Raw genomic sequence first — 21240 nt, forward strand, 5'->3', positions numbered from 1 at the left:
AAGATGGAGGTTTGGGGGTTGTAGTTCTTTTATCTCCTTTGTTCCTTTGTTCTGACCGCATGTGAAGGCTTTTGGCCTCCATGCAGGCCGATCTTTGTTCTCTTTGGTGAGGTCCCAACAGACGACATGGCTGAATTGAAGCGCATTAGTGAGGATTTAGTCCAATTTATCTTATAACCAGATAGGGAGCTGAATAAATCAAAAGTAGATAGTAAGTGTGGTATTGAGAACCCTGTGTCACCAAAATAGAGTAAAATATCATCAGCATTCAATGATATTCTATGTTCTGTATTACAGAAAGTAATAGGAAGTACAGAGAGATGCTGTCTAATTTGCTGGGCCAGTGGCTCTAGAGAGAGAGCGAAAAGTAATGGGGACAGTGGACAACCCTGTTGAGTGCCCCTTAAAGGAAAACACCACCGCATTTCCATACTGAACTATGTTCTGCTCTGATCTTAGACGAGGTGATACATACCTCCCTCTCCTCTGCGCGTGCACTCAATGGCTCTTGCGCGCACTCCGCGCAGCGCTAATTTGCTAGCATGTAGCTTGTCCCAGTAGCCTATATTCCTTAGGATCCAAAGGGGGGTGAAGTTAGAAGCGACCAAGCACTTCCACGTTGTCCCTATTTAAATACGGTTACGTGAGTAGTTACACGACCCAAGTTTGGTTACACAAAATGAAACATGCCAATTTTTCTAAGCGGATAACAAGGATAACTATATAGTATGGCGGAATAACAACTGGAAGCACTTCGACGTCGGCGCAGTAATATCATCACTCCGCTCCCCCTCTTACTCCCAAGACGAGTCTCACCCGACCGGCCAATAGGAACGTGGCCCCGCCCATGACATCATTTTCACAGCGAGAGCAGAATCCTGACACGAGAGCAAGAAATTGCTTCGAGAGCAAAGACTTTGGTTTTGAGAGCGAGAAGAAAAACGTTTTGAGAGAAAATGTGTTCACACTGATAGCAAAAAATCTATATTGGAGAGTTAAAAAAAAATATTTTGAGAGATTTTTTTTTTCTCAGAAATAATTTTAAAAATTTATATTTTTTTATGTTCTATGAGAAAATACTTTCAGAACTCTCATCTGAGCAGTCATGAGGTGTGAGCTGCTGGGGCAAGGGGGGCAGGGTTTAACGGCTAGTTCCCAGCCGTGACCAATGGGAGAAGGATTGTAGGTTATAATGGAGCTGGCAATATGTAAGGTATTTTGACCTTTCCATATGAAGATTCAAAGAGTCATCATCAGGTGGGGGACGGATTGTACTCTTATTCTTCAGTTTGTGCCATTTGGAAACTCTGGCATGCCCGCAGCTCACATCTGCACTCTCAGCATAAATGATGGAGAGGACAAATGCCTTTATATCCGCTTTTAAAAAAAATATACATTTAAAGAGCCAAAAATGGCAGCCATCTTGGAGTTGAAGGTCAAAAACAGGTCAAATCAATACATCTACATAATTTATGAATTTCTTGACCCAAATAGTCTCAGTAACCATGTATTATGCAGCACTGTGGGCAAAACCATTAAAAAGTTCATTTCCAGCTTGGCTGACAGCAGCCATTTTGGATATAATTGCCAACACTTTGGGCCCTAGTTTCGTAGGCCAGGCGCAGTCAGCGCGCAGCGCACGTGCGCCACGCCGACGAGGTGTGTCCGCCTGGACTTTGCGAGTTTCGTGCACCGTGCAGGCTAGCGCAGGCACGCCTCCGGTCACTCCCACCCGCGCAAGTGGGAAAGAGGGAGGAGAAGAAGGCGTGAAGGTACGTGTCCACAGGGGCGATTTTAAACGCGAGTGGACGCGCCGCTTCCCAGTATTGCACGCTTGGTGGGCTGCCACTAGAGGATGACTGACAGGCGCTCTCCTTCAAACAATCACACGCACAGTTCATGGCTGCACCTGATTGGACGATCGCTTTCACAGCTGTCCTGTCTGCTCCGGAGTTCACGCAGACCAACATGGCGGCTCGTTTGGGAACTTTCTCTTATTCTACGAAAATAGTTCACCGAAAGGTGTTTCTGAAAACATTTTAAGCGAGAAATAAGCTATGCAGTTGCTGAATCTGTCTTTATTTTAGATCGACAACGTTCAGTTTAGAAGATTTTCGCGACCTTTCGCAAGCGTTCCAGAGGCGGCGAGTCGAGCCCGCGAGTCGAGCCCGGCGACTCTGATTAGCATAAAGTAGATTCTTCAACTTTATGCAAATGAGGAGCGGCCAACTCGCGCGGCGTCTCTCGACATTCGCCGCAACGCTACCAGAATGCATTGCAAGCTTTTCACATAGACAATAGGCGCGTTTCGAATCATGCATGCGCATGCATTTGCCTCGCAAAACCAGAGGAAACACCGCTGCCTGTGGACATATACCTTGAGTGGGAGACGAGGAGGAGACGAGGCGTGGACTGGGATTAACACAGCCGATTCAGATCTTCACCAATCAAATTAGCTCCTCTCCTCACCTTTAATGTGTTAGGGGAGATTCAGGGCAAGTTTCGTCACTTGACAACCCAATGACAGAAGCAGCGCCGCCACTCCCACCACGCGCATCACGCGCATCCCGCGCTGTGTGTGCGTATAGTCATAATAATAACAATGCCGATATTATATCACTATAGAAATTGTAGGCACATTTTAGGCATATCTATCACAAAGCAGGGTCAGGGCGCACAGCAGTAGACATAATAGCAAGCCGGCCAAGCCATTCATCATCATCATCACCGTCTTCATCATCTGCACTGGATTCCCCGTCCAACACCAGAACGGCGGAACACCGGTCCCTCGCGTGCCGCTCAGACCAGCTGCAGCCCCAACTCCGATTCCAGCTCACGGCAAAGTTGCGCGTCTCTCCATGGACAACAGGCTGCCGAGGCGCGAGACCTCAGACCAGGCACGAGCTGCTGTATTTTTTTTTAAAGATTTTTTTAGACGCATTTTATTAGCAGTGGATAGATATGAAAAACAGGAGAGAGAGAGAGAGGGAGATGTTTTGGAGTTGTCGTTACATGTGCAATCCGCCTTTGATCTGACGTCAAATGTGACGGGACAATAGATATAAATTCAAGTGTTGATTCAATTAGTTGTATTAAATAGTGTTTGTTGTGATTATTTATTGCATTTTAATGTGCCTGGAACTGTGGAAACCTGCCTGTCAGGTCTTGGTGACGTGTGCACTGCGTGCCGGTCAGCCAAACTGCCACTCCACCAGCTGTAATTCGCCTTGAATGAATGGACTTTATTTGCGCCTTGCGCCTTACGCCAAGAGTGGCCTAGGTTGGAGCTGGCGGGCTTTCGGCGAAGTCTCAGCGAGGCATTTTGCCACGAAAACGCCTCTCCCTGCTGCGCCGCCACACCCATCTTGGCGCAGGCGATCCACCAAACGGCCAAACTGACTGCGCCACGAAACTATGGCCCTTTATGTCAAATAACTGAAAAAATATATCCAGTGAGAGCATTGAGTTAAATAAGATTGACCCATTTTAAATAGTTAGAAAAATAAAATCAATATGTGGCGGTCAATGGTGATATTCTGGCAGGCCGCCATAAATAAATCAATGTATGGGAAACACTGGTGTCTGTGTGTGTGTGTGTGTGTGTGTGAATGAGAATGACAGGGAGAAAGAGTGCTATGCGGAGATGAATGAACAGAACGATATTTATATTTCAAAATCGCATTGAAAAAACAACCCGGAATCAATTTGTGGCGCTCAGTGTTCAGTTAGCTACTAAGATGACTTTAACACTTAAATTATGAAGCTAACTTTGTTAGCAGCTTCACACCAGAATCCAGATGGATCCAGATCCAGTAAGTAAGGTTGCTGCTCGGGGTGCCGCTCTGCCGCTTGTGTTCCATCAGATCCACCTGTCATTGCTTGTGAAATCCAAGATAACGTGGCCAAAATTCCTTGAGAATTCCAAGCCAATGGGTGATGTCACCATGACGACCTCCACTTCTTACAATATATATAGTCATTGTTGACATGAACCCAATCATCACAGCATGCAGCTGCCTTCAGGTACGACCTGGATGCAAGAATTGTGACTGTGATGTACGGTATGGGAGTTTGAGGCAAAAACGCTTTCACCTTGATTATAGTGCCACCTGCTGGTGGACATGTGTGTGCAGGGGTCTATACCCTGAAAGTTTCACTTGTGTGACATGACTTGTATGCTGCTAAATAAAAAATCTTAGTGATTACAAAAGGGTTCCCTGCACCGCTTGTACTGGGAGCCACACTGCTTTCTATGCATTGGCCCTGGACCCATAAAAAGGAGGCAGGCAGGGGAGACACAGGAAGAAGGCAGAAAAGGCAGGATTAATGGGGCAAAAGCAGATGACCGGACACAGACACAGGGAAAGACAGGAACTAAGTACACAACTAAATAATCAGTCAACAAGACAGAGGTAGGCAAACGAGAGGGCAGGCTGAAAGCTGATTGGAGGAAACAGAGCAAGGCTGATGAGACTCAAACACCACAGATGATGCACCAAAAAAAGGAGGGAAAACCCATCGTCTGTATATTAGAAGTGGGCGTAGTCATGGTGACGTCACCCATTGGTGTGTGGACTATGGCTTTTGAAGCCTCGAGTTTGGCATTCTGGCCGTCGCCACCTTGGATTTGAACCTTTGCCATATTGGAATTTTTGCAACTGGGGAAGGAAGTGAGCATATTTGGACTGCAGACATGGACTGCGACCTGTCAATCAGCAGGTAGCCCCGCCCCTAAAGCATCCCCTGCTTTCTGGTGTGTTTGACTCTAAATGGACCATAATGTACTAAATGAATATCATGCTGGATTGAAGAAGACTTGAAACTAGAGATTGAGACCATAAACTCATGTTTACTGAGATAATACATCAAGAGAGAAGTAGGACCATTTTCTCATAGACTTCTATACAATGAGTGAGTTGCCCCCTGGTGGCAAGCATAGATAATGCAGCTTTATGGACCTTCAGCTTTTGCTTCACTTTTCTAAACCGGAGGTTGCAGCCTCGCACAACCACAAAGACAGGCAGTCAAGCGATACACAGACCACAAGAGGCAAGGACCTTTGAAATAAAACAGGAAATAATCAACATAAACCTGAGGTCATGATAGTTATGCTCATGTTGAAACCCAGTCTTGGCTGTGTGTGTCTGTTTTATTCTGTACCTGCTTTCATCCCTGCAGATATGGACCAGTGTCTGAGCTGTGACACAAACACAGAATGGTCTCCTGACGGCAGCTCCAGCTGCATCCCCAAAGCCCTACTATTCTTCTCCTGGCAGGATGGCTTCGCCATGATACTCCTTACCTTTTGTGTCCTGGGCATTGTCTTGGCACTGCTGGTGTCAGCTCTGTTTCTACGTCAGCGGGACACTCCTGTTGTGAAGGCTGCCGGAGGGACACTGAGCCAGCTCATCCTTTTCTCTCTGGTCATTAGTGACATCAGCGCCATGCTGTTTGTTGGCCGGCCTAACAACTTCCAGTGTAAGGCTCGACAGGTGCTCTTTGGCATCAGCTTCACTCTGTGTGTCTCCTGCATCCTGGTCAAGACCCTGCACATTCTGCTGGCCTTCCAGTTGGACGCTGAGATGCAGGAGGTCCTACGGAGGATCTACCAGCCTTATGCAATCATCAGCATCTGTGTGGCCGTACAGGCAGCTACCTGCATCTGCTGGCTGGTCCTCAAAAGCCCATTTAATCACGTAATCAGGCAGCCAACGACTCTGCTGGAGTACTGTCATGAGGGCTCATATTTGGCCTTTGGGGTGATGTTGGGCTATATAGCTGTCCTGGCTTTAGTGTGTTTCATTTGTGCTTTCAAAGGACGAAAACTGCCACAGCAGTACAACGAGGCAAAGTTCATCACCTTCAGCATGCTGCTCTACCTCATCTCCTGGCTGCTCTTTGTTCCCATCTATGTCACCACCTCAGGAGTGTACCTGCCAGCTGTGGAGATGGTGGTCATTCTCATCTCCAACTACAGCATCCTCAGCTGTCATTTCTTCCCAAAGTGCTATATAATCCTTTTTAAGAAGGCACACAACACCAATAGTGCCTTCAGGAAGAATCTGTATGAATACTCCAAAAAAAACACAGATTCCATCTGTGTGTCTGTGGTGACAAACCTCAGAGACGCGACTCGTTGCACCAGTTTGCACAGACGTTCAATGACACAACAATGTGTCAGAAGAAGCATCAGTGTATAAACTGTCATTATCTAAAAAGGTTTTGAGGCAATCATGAATATTGATTTGTAGTTTGTGCAAGTGTTTATGATAAAGATGATTTATGTATTTAGAAATAAGAATTAATTTTCCTTGATAATGATACTAAAAACATGCCCAAATAAACTTGTACTAGGAAGTCGTGGTTGATTGATAGTCAGACAGCCACAGGAAACAGAGGTGCCTCAGGTCTATTTGTTTGTGTATTTTTGCACTTTTAGACGAGACCCTCTTCTTTTTGCCTTTATAATGATTATTTAGTACAGCATCGTGTAGTAATTTGTCTGCAGGCAAATGAAGAGACTCATACCAAAATAGTTCAAATGCAACTCAAAGATTTGGCATTTATGTGAGTGACCACTCTACTGTCAGTGTAGTTATCTTGATAATTCAAATACATTTGTTACCTATACCATTTTTATACTTTCATATTGTATGATCGTTACATACAATGTTACAAAGGCATCATGAAAGTATTTTGCTCAAAACTCTGTGTAACTGTAATGCAAGGTAGTATTGTGTTAAATCACAAATGTATCAATATTGGTTTAATCCAGATTGATTGGCGGTTTAATCCATCACATTGAAGAAATATTTGGGAATCCGAGAGGATCGAAATAAAACAGGTTTAGTGCCTTTTCAAAAAACTTCAATGATTGATGTCTTTGTCTCTCCTGTCAGAGACTCTCATACAGAAATATGTCATCATTAATCCCATGAGAAGATGTGAATCTTCATATACCTTTTTCACCAACATAAATGCCTTCCTCCTCCAGTGGTGCCCCTGTAAGGGGTTCATCCTGGAGGACCTCCACTCCAGGGGTGGACTGCCCATCGGGACATTCGGGAGATTTCCCGAACGGCTGGTCCATCCCAGGCCGAACCGGCCGGCGGTCATATTTCAATTTCAGATGTCAGTTCCATGTAGGTATTAAAACAGGTGAGGGCCTGGCCCGATCTTGACCAATGTTGACCATCGCTAAAAATGCTTCTGAGGGGGTATTTGGCTGGATTACCTAGGGTGCATTTTACTCCGAACCATTGCTTTAAGATCACCAGGGTCCAATGCATGAAGTCCAGTTATTGTGGCTGAGAGTGTCCCTCTACATCTCATCAGCGTGTGCAGGTTTGGCAGGATAATGGCTTCCTTTATCTGCGGCTGACCGCAGACCAAGCGCCGGCGTCTCAGTCTGTCCAGAAACCAGAGTGGAGCTATTTCCTGATTGGCTCCCCTTTTGAGAGGCCCCATCAATGCCTTCATTTTCAGGGGATTCTATTGGTTCTTGGAGAATGCCAGCACCTTCTGGAAGCCCTGATTGGCCGAGTTGAGAGGGCGGCAATGAAGACTCCGAGCACACAGCTGGACCGTTGCCATCATCTGCTGTAGGTTTGGAGGAGGACGGGTCCGTCAGGATGTTTCTAGAAATAACTAGCAGAATGGAAACAAACATTGATTTTACTTTACACATGCGTTAAGTGTTTTGGTATCTGCTTGATTTCAGTCACATGACTCTAGGTCATGTGTTCAGGTAAAACATATTTGCTATATTCTACGAACTACGGACAACAATTCTTCCAAAATCCAAATAAAAATATTGACATTTATATCATTTATTTTCAGAAAAAGACAACTGGTCAAAATAACAAAAAAGATCCAGTGTAAAAAGATCCAGTGTTTTCAGATCTCGAATAATGCAAAGAAAACCAGTCCATACTTATTTGTAAACAACACAAAACTAATGTGAAGAGTTCAGAAATCAATATTTGCTGGAATAACCCTGATTTTGAATCCCAGCTTTCATGCATCTTGGCATCTCTCCATCAGTCTCTCACATTGCTTTGGGTGACTTCATGTCACTCCTGGTGCAAACATTAAATCAGCCTGGCTTTGTTTGATGGCTTATGACCTCCATCTTCTTCTTGATCACATTCCAGAAGTTTTCAGTGGGGTTCAGGTCTGGAGATTGGGCTGGCCATGACAGGGTCTTGATCTGTTTGTCCTCCATAAACAGCTATAAGATCTTGATGAACAAATCTTTACTGATCGTATAATTTGTTGAGAACATCATGACGAAACAAAGGTCAATGGAAACCAGAACCATCAACCCATTGAGGGCTGGATTCAGAATCCCACCGAGAATCAAACTAAAACAAACAAGCTGATCCAACAGCAGCTAATCATGTGATGAGCACTTGGACCACAGGACCCACTGCACCAGGAGGAACCCAGAGCCCACTGCACCAGGAGGAACCCAGGGCCCACTGCATCAAGAGACCCAGGGCCCACTGCACCAGGAGGAACCCAGGACCGACTGCACCAGGAGGAACCTAACACTACCGCAGGCGTAGACGCCACTTCCGTGTTTACCCAGCCGATGCCGTCACGCGAGAGTATGAAAAAGTTTCGCAGAATTTTTATAAATGCTTGTATTATCAGGTCAACAAGTGTTGACTTCTGTAGCAGCCGAGGATAGAAGCTATCAGGCAAGTGTTCTTTTAAATAAACTCCTGGTGTACTTACAAACTTTCAAATGCCTCGATTTGTGAGTACAGACCCTATGTGTACTACTGCAGAAGTTTGGTAACATTCCATGCATTATTAGTGTGTAATTTACGAGATATACATAATGTACCGTTCACGCTAGTACTAAGCCATTCGGCTGATAGCCCTATCTTGACCAATGTTGACCATCACTAAAAATGCTTCTGAGGGGGTATTTGGCTGGACGTCATGGTGGAAATTACCTAGGGTGCATTTTACTCCAAACCACTGCACTTTAAATGCCTAAAAATATATTGTAGTTAAGAAATGGGCTGCTTCAGTGTAAAAGATGAATCCCTGATGCTTTCTGAATGTGGTAACCATCTGTTACTCCGATCACATTTTTATTTTTTTTATTAAGCCTTTATTTAACCAGGTAAAAAGACCCGTTGAGATCGAGATCTCATTTTCAAGGGCGACCTGGCCAAGAGGACAGCAGCACACGTCGTCAACATTTCCATAAAATAAAATACATTACAGTATTACATTATAATAAATAGGGCCATAGTACAATAGAGGTTAAAACAAGAATAGTGCAAGAATAGTCAGCAGAGGCATCGCTCAATTGATTTGTGTTGTCGGCCCTTTAGGAAGTGACGGAAAACATCAAACGATACAAGTTCAGACATTTTCAGATCAGCCTGGAGATTGTTCCATGTTGATGGGGCGGCGAAACTAAATGCTTTTTTCCCTAGTTCAGTCCGCACTGGTGGAGTAATCAAACAGTAAATATCACATACGAGCTAAGCAACAGGAAGTGATGTGGAGAGCTACTGACCTCCTGTGGGCCTGTAGTCATCGTCTGCAAACGAGCTGCGGCTGAATGGACTGAAACTGGGTAAGATGATGAGACCTAAAGAGACCAGGACGATCTGAGGACACAAACACAGTGTTGATCCAACACATTCAGCAAATGTTATCTTACAACTAAGGACTTTTGGAATACGTGGATTTGGTGGTCAGAAACAGTGATGGGAATAACGATGTTAAAATAACGGCTTCACTTTTTTCAGTAACGAGTAATCTAATTGATTACTCTTCCTATCATTATAACGTCATTACCGTTACTGCCAAAAAATGCAGCGCATTAATATAATTATTAGCTCATTGAAGCTGTTTTCATCAGATCAACTAGATCTCCGCTTCGCAAAGCAGGAACGTTTTTTTTCTACTGTTCTTCCTTGATGAGGGTGTAGGGGCCACAGCCCCACGATTCTCGGATGTGACTTCTCAACGAACGAAAGATGAACTATTCACCTTTAAAAGATATACAGACAAAGGTCCCCTCGCAGCAGATGAGTAAACATTCTCCTTCAGGTCACTGGACCGACCTGGAGGAAATGTGATTTACGAACCCTTAAATCAGAGCATCTACAGGAGGAGGACCAGACCTTCAGAGTCACCAGACTTTGAGGCACCTAAACGCAGCTGGAAACTGATTAACACCTTTGTTTGACAGAGAGCCTCGATTGAAGTATAAAGGATAAACACCTTATCTCTTCCTCACCATTTGCTCCTAAGTCATGTTGAAGACCCCTTCCTCCCCTCTGGGAGTCATAAACTAATGACCTGGTCTGCTGGCATGCAGAGAGAGGTCACATGAACTCTGCAGGAAATCATGTTCACATTTTGACCAAACCAAGAAAAGGATGAGATATGTGTTCAACATTAGTTTAAAACCATCCATAATAATCATTGAGGAATTATAAGCATACTGGCGAACTTCCCGTCGTTCTACGCCGAAGGACAGAGAAATTACCAAAATTGCTAAAAATTAACATTGTCATTGTAATGGACTTAACTACTGCACTCACGCAGTCAGATGAAAATATGTTTGCTCATTAATCTGCCCGCATCACCAAGGACAAAATGCTTACTAAGTTACCAAACTTGTTTGGGCTAGCTTGATAGGTTTGCTGTTTAACAGTTTAAATCACAAAGATTTCGGACTGTAACTCGAACGGGTCCCCCTCGGTCAGCATAAAAGCTGCGTGTTACAGACACCCGTTGCGCTTCTTGCCTCCCTGGCTCCCCTCCCGGCTCTGGCCTCCCGGCTCTTGCATCCAGGCGCTCTTCCCTCCCGGGCTCTGGCCTCCCAGCTCTTGCCTCCCCGCTCGTGCCACCAGGCGCTGGCCACCCGGCCTTCGCCTTTGCTCTTACCCTCTTCAAGTTTCGTACTTTTCTTAGTTCCCAATTTTTACTCCTTTTATTAGAATAGTTTGTTCGACGTTAGATTCTTCATTTTTGCATTTTTAGCTTTTCTTTTTCCGCAAGCCTTTTTGATTAGGTATTAACCTTTGTTTTCCTACAAGGGACAGGGTGGACTGGCCATCGGGACGTTCGAGAGATTTCCCGTAAGGCCAGTCCATCCCGGGCCGAACAGGCTGGCGTTCATATTTCATTTTCAGATGTCAGTTCCAATCATGGAGGTATTAAGGTCCCGTCAACACGTAAATGTTTTTATGTGTAAATGCAGAAGTCTTGTGCGTTTGGGCCAACAGTCTACACAGATCTGGCGTTTTCGGTGCCTGAAAACACACTTTTTTGAAACCAGGTCCCAGGGTGAACAAGAAAAAAACGGCACCCCTCTGTTTCGTCTTCGTTTTGGTGTCGATGGCAAAAACGCATACGATGACGTCATCGCCCAGCCCCTCGACCCTCTAGCCTGGCTTCTTTCCCCGTGACGTCTCATAACAAAAAGAACTTTGTACGAAGGTGTATTGGGGTTATTGTATTAAAAAAAATGGAGCTGAGAGAGGGGGGTAATATTTAGAGAAAAAAAAGGCGCAGATTTGCTACTTTTTTACCTATGCTAACAAACAAGCGGCATTTATACTAGCTAACTTCCCATGTACGTATTTATTTTTCTAATTAATCCATCGCAACGTGTGACAATGCCTCATTACGGTCCTTAGGGTGACAGCTGTTGATGGTTATTGTTGGTTTTACCTATGTGGGCCGACATATTATGGGTGTTTATTGATCGGCTGGTTGGGCTAAGACAGTCGCCACAGCTTTCACTTGTTACCAATGCAACGGCAAACATCCGTAGATTCTCATAGAACTAATTCTGTAAATTGTACAAGGAATCCTCTAACCTGGTGCATTATTAAAAATATTAATGTTTACATTAAGAATTGACCTCAAAGCAGTAACATGAATGTACTTTTTATTAAACATGATCAACAGCCTGTCAGGCTTACATTATATATCTTATTTGCATCTGTACAGAAGTCAAGTAAGTACTGTAACTGCAACAGGGAATGTGGTGAAAGGACATGCCACAATCTGAACGGATCTGAGCAGCAGCCTGGGATAGAGAGAGAGCAACCTTCAATAGGTTAACAAATCCCATAATTTTTGCCATGTTTTGGTTCACTACTACTAGTTAGGGCCCTATGAAATCCATTTAAATTTTTTCCAGATTCCGTTTTAATTTTTCTAAATTCTGTGTTTTCCGTTTTAACTTTTCTAAATTCTGTGTTTTACAATGTTATAGAATTTTTTCCCATCAAATTGTGTGATTCTTTCACCCTCGGATGTTAGTTTGATTAATAAACAGAGGATGAACTATTCACCACTGGACAACATGGAGAGGAGTCACAGACGAGAGTCTCCTCACTCCAGGTGAAATAACAGTCACGTCCAGATCACTGGACTGGCCTGAAAGGAATGCGAAAGGCCTTTTTGTGGCCTAAAAACCTGCCCGATTAGGAGATTTATGAACTCCTAAATCGAAGCCTCAGCAACATCTCCACACATCTCCAAGTGTGAGGAGGACACAGACCTTCAGAAACACTAGACTTGAAAGCATCACAAACACAGCTTGAGACTGACTAACACCTGATTAACACTCTGTTTTACAGAAAGCCCCGATCGGGTTAAAGATTACAACCTCCTTCTTCCTCTTTTTCAAGATGCATATTGGAGTGTCGCCTGTGTTTCAAATAACCCCCTCCCTGCCTCCTAAATCACACATGCAGATAAGGGGGCCATTTGTTATTCTCTTTAGTTAACATCAGAAATACCTAAAGCCAGTTAAGACCACTTTTGGAGCAAAGCTAAGAAAGTAATAATTTATGCTACAAATTATAGTCTAGATATGTTAGTATTACATAAATTATATTTATGACATTCTGTTTAAATCCTGTGCTTCTGCGACCCAGACGTACAAAGTTAAGAGAAAGTGATTCAAAAGTTACTTAGATCTCTTCTGCCCTCAAGTGGCCAGAGGTAAAATTATCATCTCAATAGATATTGAGTCAGATGTATACATAGCGATATACAAGGCTGTGCAAACCAATTACATTGAACTATTGTGATTTAAGTGTATTGTGGTAATCCAAATCAATGTTGTGCCATGTTGTGATGATGATGTGAAATGTACTATTTGAGATCAGCTTTGACCATAAGGGCGAGATGGTGTGTTCAAGTGTATAATGGTTATAGAATCGCATTCGTAATAGTTTAGTCATATAGCTTTGTAACCCGAGATGGTCTGCCCTGGACACGCCCCTTTCGGCCAACATAAAACTGCGTGTGTACAGTTAAGGGGCGTTCACACCGGACGCGTTAGACTAGAATTGAGCGGCAACTCTACATTGAAAATCAAGCGGTCTTCCGTACGCCCCATTTCCCACGTCCGCCTGTCGGACAGGGATTCGGCGCTGGGCTCTTCCCTCTTCGCTCGCCGCTACTGAGGGAATCCTGGTAAGTTTATTTTCCTCCGCTTAGCAATATGCTTAAATTCAGCGGGTTGTCTCGTCTGATCTGAGGTCGTAGTCGAATGTGGCCCCGACTCTCCCTGGGGAGAGGTGCGAGGGACGTGGCTCCCGGAGGAGGCTCACGGACTCTGGCATCGGGTACCCCGAGGCGGAGGAGGAGGGTCCGCCGATGTGACCCAACCGCCCCCCGCTGGCGCTGCCCTCGTTTCCCCCGCTAGAGCGGCACCGGTTCAAAAATGAGCGTCATGCGCGAATGACACAAATAGTCCAAAATGATCAAGCGGCGCAATACAAGCGTCTCAAGCGATTGTATTCGCGTCTATTGCGTCCGGTGTGAACGCCCCTTTACACGCCAGCTCTTTTTCTTGCCCGCTCTTCTCTCTTTTGTCCCCGTTGCTCTTTTATTTTTATTTAGAAGTAAAAGCTCTTCTTCCCTTTTCTAATTCCAAACGTACTCCTTCGTTTCTTAGCTAGTTTTAGTCCTTGCACGAGTTTAACAAAAGGTATTTTTGTTAAACTCTAAATCAACCGACGACCGCAAGATTTAGCGTATTGGCCGATGCTATTTGACTAGTCACCCACGGTCGAGCTCACGGAGACGGCAGCTCATCAACTGATATTTTTTTCAGTGAGACGACACCCGCTACGAAGCTACCGCAGATCGGCGCTAAAGGCTAATTTATGCTTCCATTTCGTGCGTAAATAGAGACGTGCGTTATCAACGTTCTAAACGTCGCTGCCATCATGCTTTCACGCGTCCTCTACGTTTGGATGGACGTTGAGCAAAACATCCTCTAGAGGGCGTCGTTCACATTAAAAAGTTACTCCAATAAAGTTTAAAAAAAAAAAAGTTTATCACAACAACAAACATGGCGACTGGACAATGGAGGAGATAACGATCCCGCATCTATTGAGAAGGAGGCAAAATCGCAGGCAGCGTTGTAGACGGCGGTGGTCTGTGAGACCACTGAATACATCCCGAGTGTGGACGGAGAATGCCAGTGTGTCACACCTCTACCTCAGGTATGGGTAGTGTAGGGCCTTGGAGCCGGGTTGACATTAAATGGATGGCAAGACACGCTGAAGTTTTACAGAGTTTATTCACCCAAGTGGTTTAACGTGCACAATGACAGAAGAGACCAACACATTCTGTAAAAAGAGAGACAACTATAAATAATCACAATTAAACACATTGAATGTATTAATTGAAATAAGGAGTTAGAATCAACAAACTCAAATAAATGAACTATGGCAAAACAAGCAAATTAACTTAACAGTCATGACTTAATAAACAAACAAACTTCACCTCCTCAGAGACAGTTGTTGCACCTCAACAGACCAGCAGCATAGAGAGAACCGAGCCTCAGCTCACCCCCTTTTAATCACTTGGCCCCTCCCACTAAACGGGCCAGACCACTGACAGGGGGGGGGGGGGGGGGGGGGGAGGGATTGCAGACAATCCCTGTCTTTAAATAATTATTGCACAAACACCATAATAACACGACTTTACATACACATAATGTAACTTATAAAGTTCTCTTAATGTCTTGTATAGTGTTCTCTTGATATCTTTTGTACTTCCTTAACAAAAGTAAAATTAGAGATGGTGGCATCCACTCAATCAGCCACAACCAGTCTCAGGTGTGTCACCTTACCCCTGTGTGGTGACTGGGAAGCAGGTGGATTTAATTAAGGACATTCTTGAGACCTTAATGTTGCTCATATCCTCCTTACAAGTGTGCAAACGTCATTTTCAGTATCAGGATGTCCGTCGGGGCTTTCGACAATTGGCTTCGCCGGGTGGCTGCTCACATTAAGCATGGGAACTCGCACAATTCACTGGTGACGCCGTCTGAGCGACTAGTGGTCACCATTCGCTTCCTTGCGTCAGGTATCAGTCAAACGTTTTTTAATCTGTGTATGCTATTCACGGCACTTTCTGTGTACAATGCCCGACACTGCCCCCACGATTTCCGTTGGAACTGCAACGTTTGGTCCGTATCGGTACGCATCCGCAAGCTTGCAGGATACGGACAGAAATACGGACGAAATGTACGCAGAGAACAGACAGAAGGCTCCGTCCTTATCCGTATGCGTGTCTAGCGTAGAGCATAAATGAGCCTTAACGGTTCCAAACCAACCCTCGGGCCCAACACAGAGAATCCCTTCGTGTTTACGTTACGGCAGAAGAGCGACGGCTTGGAGTTTCAATTAAGCTAGGAAGAATCGTCATAAAGTAAGACCGAATCCGTATTCAACAGTAATGACCGAGTTGCAGGGTGAAACGAAGTATTAGTGTCTGTTAATTCCCTTATATCTGTGAGGCCATTTAATTTTATTATTCCATCTTACTAAGAAGTCCAAATTCTTAGGAGAAACACACTCGCCTTTACTGCCAAACGTTCTAGATGTGTTGGTAACTAGTGATGGGTCGGTCGCCAACGTCTTTGAAGCGAACGACGGGAGCCGGCTTGCGATCGAGAGCGATTTTTTTTTATCGTCTTTTAAAGCCGCATTGGTCAACATGTGTGGCTGTGGCAGCATCTGTGTGACTACATTTAGAGCAGGAGAGGGGAGGGGTTACAGACACTTGCATGCAGCACACACACAGCAGCGCACACGAACAGGAGGGAGAGAGATGAGAGCGAGAGGAGCGCAAGAGGATTTGACCATTTTACCGAAGATGATTGACAGCAGGAAAAGGAGTAATATTTGGACACATTTTAAAGTGTTAGACTCCCGAAAGGCAGAGTGTACACTTTGTAAAATAAAAATTTCATATCGAGCAGGCTCCACAAACTACCTGCACGGGCATATGCGAATTAATCATCCAACAGTGCAATTAATGGAGTTGGAGAAAAGACCAGCAAGGGACTCTGCTAATGAAGAAGGTGCCAATGTGTCAACTCCTGCAACTGTTGCTGCTCCTATGTCTGTAGCAGCCAGTATATCGCCACCACAGCCACCTAGTAGACCTACATCCCCACAAATTAACATGGGTCTTTTTTATTTAAAATGTATTTATGTATATGTTAAGTTATGTTAAGTTTACTAATAAAGCCATATAAATACTATACATATGTTATATTTTAGTTTTTTTTTACATTAGTTATTCATTTTACACATAATTTGGTAATAACTTAATTTAAGTAACAAAAAGGGAGGAGCCAATTAGGAGCCGAAAGAGCCAGCTCTTTTTAGTGAGCCGAGCCAAAAGAGCCCATATTGGTAACCACTTTCCAAGTTATATTTCTTGTGTTGTGTGTATTGGTGTTTCTGTTACATCTATGTTATTGTTTTATTCACTTTGTTTATTCTTTAGTCAGTAAACATACTCATATTATAACCGCTGTTGTCCGTTGATATTTTTCCTGTGCAGAATGCAAAGATCCCTATATCAAGGGCTTATGATCTGAGGAAATGAGATTGATTTATTAAATTATATTGTTTGATTGTTAATTAATTAATAAGTGGTTATTAGAATCATTAAAGTGATCTCTGTAAAGTTCTGTCCGACCAACAGATGGTGCCACTTTTTATGAGAGCAGGTATTACATTTGTATATTAATACACATTGATATACATATTTTAATATCTTCCTTACATTCCTACACTAATCATGTAGTTGATAAATCAAAATAAAGACATTTAAATCTAATTCCTTGTCATTCAGAGACCATACACATGTGAATAAATATGCAAGTGTATGTGCAATCATGCCGTGTCTAAAGTCAGTGCATCTGTGGATCCACTCGCCTCTATTTAAGTTTCACTTTCAGTTGTTAATCAGTTCATTTTTGAAAGTTTCTGATGTGAGATTCTGTTTGTGGCTGCTCATCACACGGATTCTTGCAGGTTGAGTCATTCTTGTTGAAAAGTTGTATGTTGAAAAGTTAGAATAAACGTCTTCGACATGACTGTCGATCTGTGTGTGTGTGTGTGTCTCAGCCCCGCTCCCCTCCAGTGGGGATTGGGATTCAATATCTTACAGTTAAGAAAAGACAGAGGAGGAATGGCTCTCCCCTGTCTAAGAAATGTATTTGCGTAGTTTGCGCTGCGTTTGTTATTGCAAGTCCGCAAACAGCGCACGCTGTGCTTCCTCATTTTGCTTCGTATTTACCAAACCTGACAGCCACCGGGCAAACAGCATACTCTGCCCACACTGCAGCGTTATTAGCGCACCTCTAAAAGAATAATAAATGGGCCCGCATGTATCCAACACGGATCTTGAAACGACAAAAAGAAAGCATTCAAAAGCACTAAAAAGCACATAAAGCGGCAAACCAAGGAAACGGTAGCATACAACAGGGCACAGGCGAGGGTGGACCTGAACCAGAAATTATTGTCTAGAAAACTGTATGATGTTCTCTTTTATGCCAAGAATGAAAGCACTCTGTATATTAAAGGAAGGAAACTTGGCAGGAGATTTCAGCTTCCAATGGTCTTCAACTAATTCCATGGAATGGAGAGAACATTGCTGGTAAAAATATTGTAAGATATTTCAAGACCCCCCACCAGGAATAATATAAAAATACCAGCTTGAGCTGCTGGAGACAATGTGGCTCAACGGAAGCAAATCACTTCCATATCTTCTGGGATTGTCCCAAACTGAGTTAATATTGGAAGGGTATCCATAAAACATGTACAACACTGTAACACTGCACAATACTCAAATAGCCTTGAAGTTGGATACTCTTTATCTAGGTCATGTTGTGCTGTTGAAACAAAGGAAGGACACAAAGCTGCAGGCCCTCTTGGCGTAAAGTAAAAAAATCAATCACTAGTAAATGGCTAAATCCAGTTTCGCCCACATTGGAGGATTGGCATGGAATAATTCTGGAAATTTACAATGGAAAAGCTAACTTACTCCTTGAGGATTCAGAGAGACAATTTCTACCAGGTTTAGATTACGTGGATTGAATTTATATCCCCAATACAAACAGTTGTATGACTTGACGGAAGTTTCATCCTTCTTATAACATTACAGAAATAAATAAGCGAGCTCCCTTTGTTCTGATGTATGTAGTTACACTTCTATTAGGCAAGGCAAGGCAAGGCAAGGCAACTTTATTTGTATAGCACATTTCATACACAAGGCAGACTCAAAGTGCTTCACATCATAAAACAAAGTGAGAAGAAAAAGAAAAAAAATAGAAGAATTAAAAGAAAATAATAAAAAAAAATTAAAATGCATTACAGAAAGAAAAGAGAATAAAAACATATTTGCAATAATTAAAAACAGTGCAGACATTAAAAGATTTAGCAGAAAGCTATGGTGAACATAAAAGTTTTCAGTCTAGTTTTAAAAGTGGTCAGAGTTGGGGCAAGTCTAACATCTTCAGGAAGTTTATTCCAGCCATTTGTTGCATAGTGACTAAATGATGCTCTCCCGTGATTGTTGTTTACTCTGGGAATCACTAACAGATTGGTCTCAGAAGATCTTAGTGGTCTAGAAGTCTTATGTAGTGGGAGCATATCAGTGATATACTTCGGTCCTAGACCATGTAGTGATTTATATGTGAGCAGGAGGATTTTGAAATCAATCCTCTGACATACAGGGAGCCAATGTAAGGATTTAAGAATTGGTGTAATGTGCTCACATTTTTTGGTCTTTGTAAGAACTCTAGCAGCAGCGTTCTGAACAAGCTGTAGCTGCCTGACAGTTTTTTTCGGAAGACCTGCAAGGAGACCATTACAGTAGTCTAGCCTACTAGTAATAAAGGCATGTACAAGTTTTTCTAAGTCTTGAGCTGACATGAGCCCTCTAAGTCTTGCTACATTTTTTAGGTGATAGTAGGCTGATTTTGTTACTGATTTAACGTGACTGTCGAAATGTAAATCAGAATCCATAATAACCCCAAGATTTCTGGCTTTGTTTGAGGTTTTCAGGGACAGAGAGTGAAGGTGTTGAATTACTTTAAACCTTTCTTTTTTAGCACCAAAAACAATTATCTCAGTTTTATCCTCATTTAGTTGTAGGAAGTTTTGGCACATCCAGTCTTTGACTTGCTCAATGCACTGGCACAGAAGATCTATGGGGCGATAGTCGTTTGGTGATAGTGCTACATAGATTTGGGTGTCATCGGCATAGCAATGGTGGTCAATGTTATTATTTTGCATGATTTGTCCTAGTGGGAGCATGTAGATGTTGAATAAAGTCGGCCCCAAGATTGAACCTTGGGGGACTCCACACATTACATTGGTAGGTTCTGATACAAAGTCGCCAATGGAAACAAAATAGTTCCTATCTTGTAGATATGACTTGAACCAGCTTAAGACTGTGCCTGAGAGCCCCACCCAGTTTTCCAACCTGTCCAAGAGTATTGAGTGGTCGACAGTGTCAAATGCAGCACTGAGGTCTAATAGCATTAATATTGAAGTTTTGCCAGAGTCTGTGTTAAGACGGATGTCATTTACAACTTTAATAAGGGCCGTCTCGGTGCTATGAAAAGGTCGAAATCCTGACTGGAAGTTGTTGTGGCAGCCAGTTGAAGCCAGGAAGTGATTTAGTTGTTGGAGGACAACTTTCTCAATTATTTTACTTATGAAGGGTAGATTTGAAATTGGTCTGTAGTTGTTGATAATAGAGGCATCTAGGCTCCGCTTTTTTAGAAGAGGTTTAATGACTGCAGTTTTGAAGGCCTTTGGGAAATTGCCTGATTGAATGGAGTTATTAACTATTTGCAATACGTCTATTGATAGGCAGTCAAAGACATTCTTAAAAAAGTTGGTAGGTAAAGCATCAAGGCAGCAGGTGGATGATTTTAGATTTGTCACCGTTTCCACTAGAGTTTTAGAGTCTATGGCATTAAAGCTTGCCATCATTGCTGTGTTACTTTTGCCTGAACAGGGTGGTGATCCAACTTTTTTGTTTGAGATATTGATGGCGCGTCTGATGCCTTCAATTTTATTAGTATAAAAGAATGCAAACTCATTGCATTTCTGTGTGGAGTGGAGTTTAGCTGGTATTTGTGTTGGGGGGTTGGTCAGTCTGTCCATCCATCCATCCATTGTCTACCGCTTATCCTGTATTCAGGGTCGCGGGGGGGCTGGAGCCGATCCCAGCTGTCATTGGGCAAAGGCAGGGTACACCCTGGATAGGTCGCCAGTCCATCACAGGGCTGACATGTAGAGACAAACAACCATTCACGCTCACATTCACACCTACGGGCAATTTAGAGTCACCAATCAGCCTATCCCCATCCTGCATGTCTTTGGACTGTGGGAGGAAGCCGGAGAACCCGGAGAGAACCCACGCTTACACGGGGAGAACATGCAAACGGGAATCGAACCCGGGATCCTCTCGCTGTGAGGCGACAGTGCTACCCACTACACCACCGTGCAGCCCTGGTCAGTCTGTCAACAGTTGCAAATAGGGTTTTCGCCTTATTAGTGTTGTTGTTTATGATATTGGAGAAGTATGTTTCTCTCGCACTTTTTAAGACTAAATTGTAGGCCCGAAGGCTCTCTTTATAGATGTCATGGTGAATATGAAGTTTAGTACTCCGCCAGATTCGTTCAGCCTTCCTGCACTCTCTTCTCTGGGCTGTCACAACAGCAGCTTTTCTCCAGGGTGCCTTTTGCTTACCAGAAATTGTTTTAACCGTAGCAGGTGCAATGACATCTATGACATTCAGAATTTTGGAATTAAAGATGTTTACAAGATCATCAGCATGACATGGGTTTAGAGGCTTGGATTTTAGTGACTTAGTTGCAGCTTTGGAAGAGGGGGTCTTGGATTTTGGTGACTTCGTTG

General features: G+C 43.5%; 2 protein-coding genes across 3 annotated transcripts in view; one reads left to right on the forward strand and one right to left on the reverse strand.

The window, feature by feature from the left end:
* The window catches only part of gprc6a (G protein-coupled receptor, class C, group 6, member A), an 87656-nt gene extending 81248 nt beyond the window's left edge, over positions 1–6408 (forward strand). For both annotated transcript variants that reach the window (XM_084027209.1, XM_084027210.1), the window contains exon 6: positions 5179–6408. In XM_084027209.1, the coding sequence (XP_083883335.1) occupies positions 5179–6200 (1022 nt within the window). In that variant the 3' untranslated portion in view covers positions 6201–6408. The remainder of the gene's footprint in view (positions 1–5178) is intronic.
* A 140-nt stretch (positions 6409–6548) lies between these two features.
* Positions 6549–21240, reverse strand: part of creb3l4 (cAMP responsive element binding protein 3-like 4) — a 42552-nt gene continuing 27860 nt past the window's right edge. The window contains exons 9-10 of the mRNA XM_084027223.1: positions 9539–9632; positions 6549–7647 (exon numbers count right to left, since the gene is read on the reverse strand). Coding sequence (XP_083883349.1) covers positions 7322–7647; positions 9539–9632 — 420 coding nt within the window. The 3' untranslated portion in view covers positions 6549–7321. The remainder of the gene's footprint in view (positions 7648–9538; positions 9633–21240) is intronic.

Source organism: Eutrigla gurnardus, assembly GCF_963514095.1.
Source record: "Eutrigla gurnardus genome assembly, chromosome: 14".
Taxonomy (NCBI): Eukaryota; Metazoa; Chordata; class Actinopteri; order Perciformes; family Triglidae; genus Eutrigla; species Eutrigla gurnardus.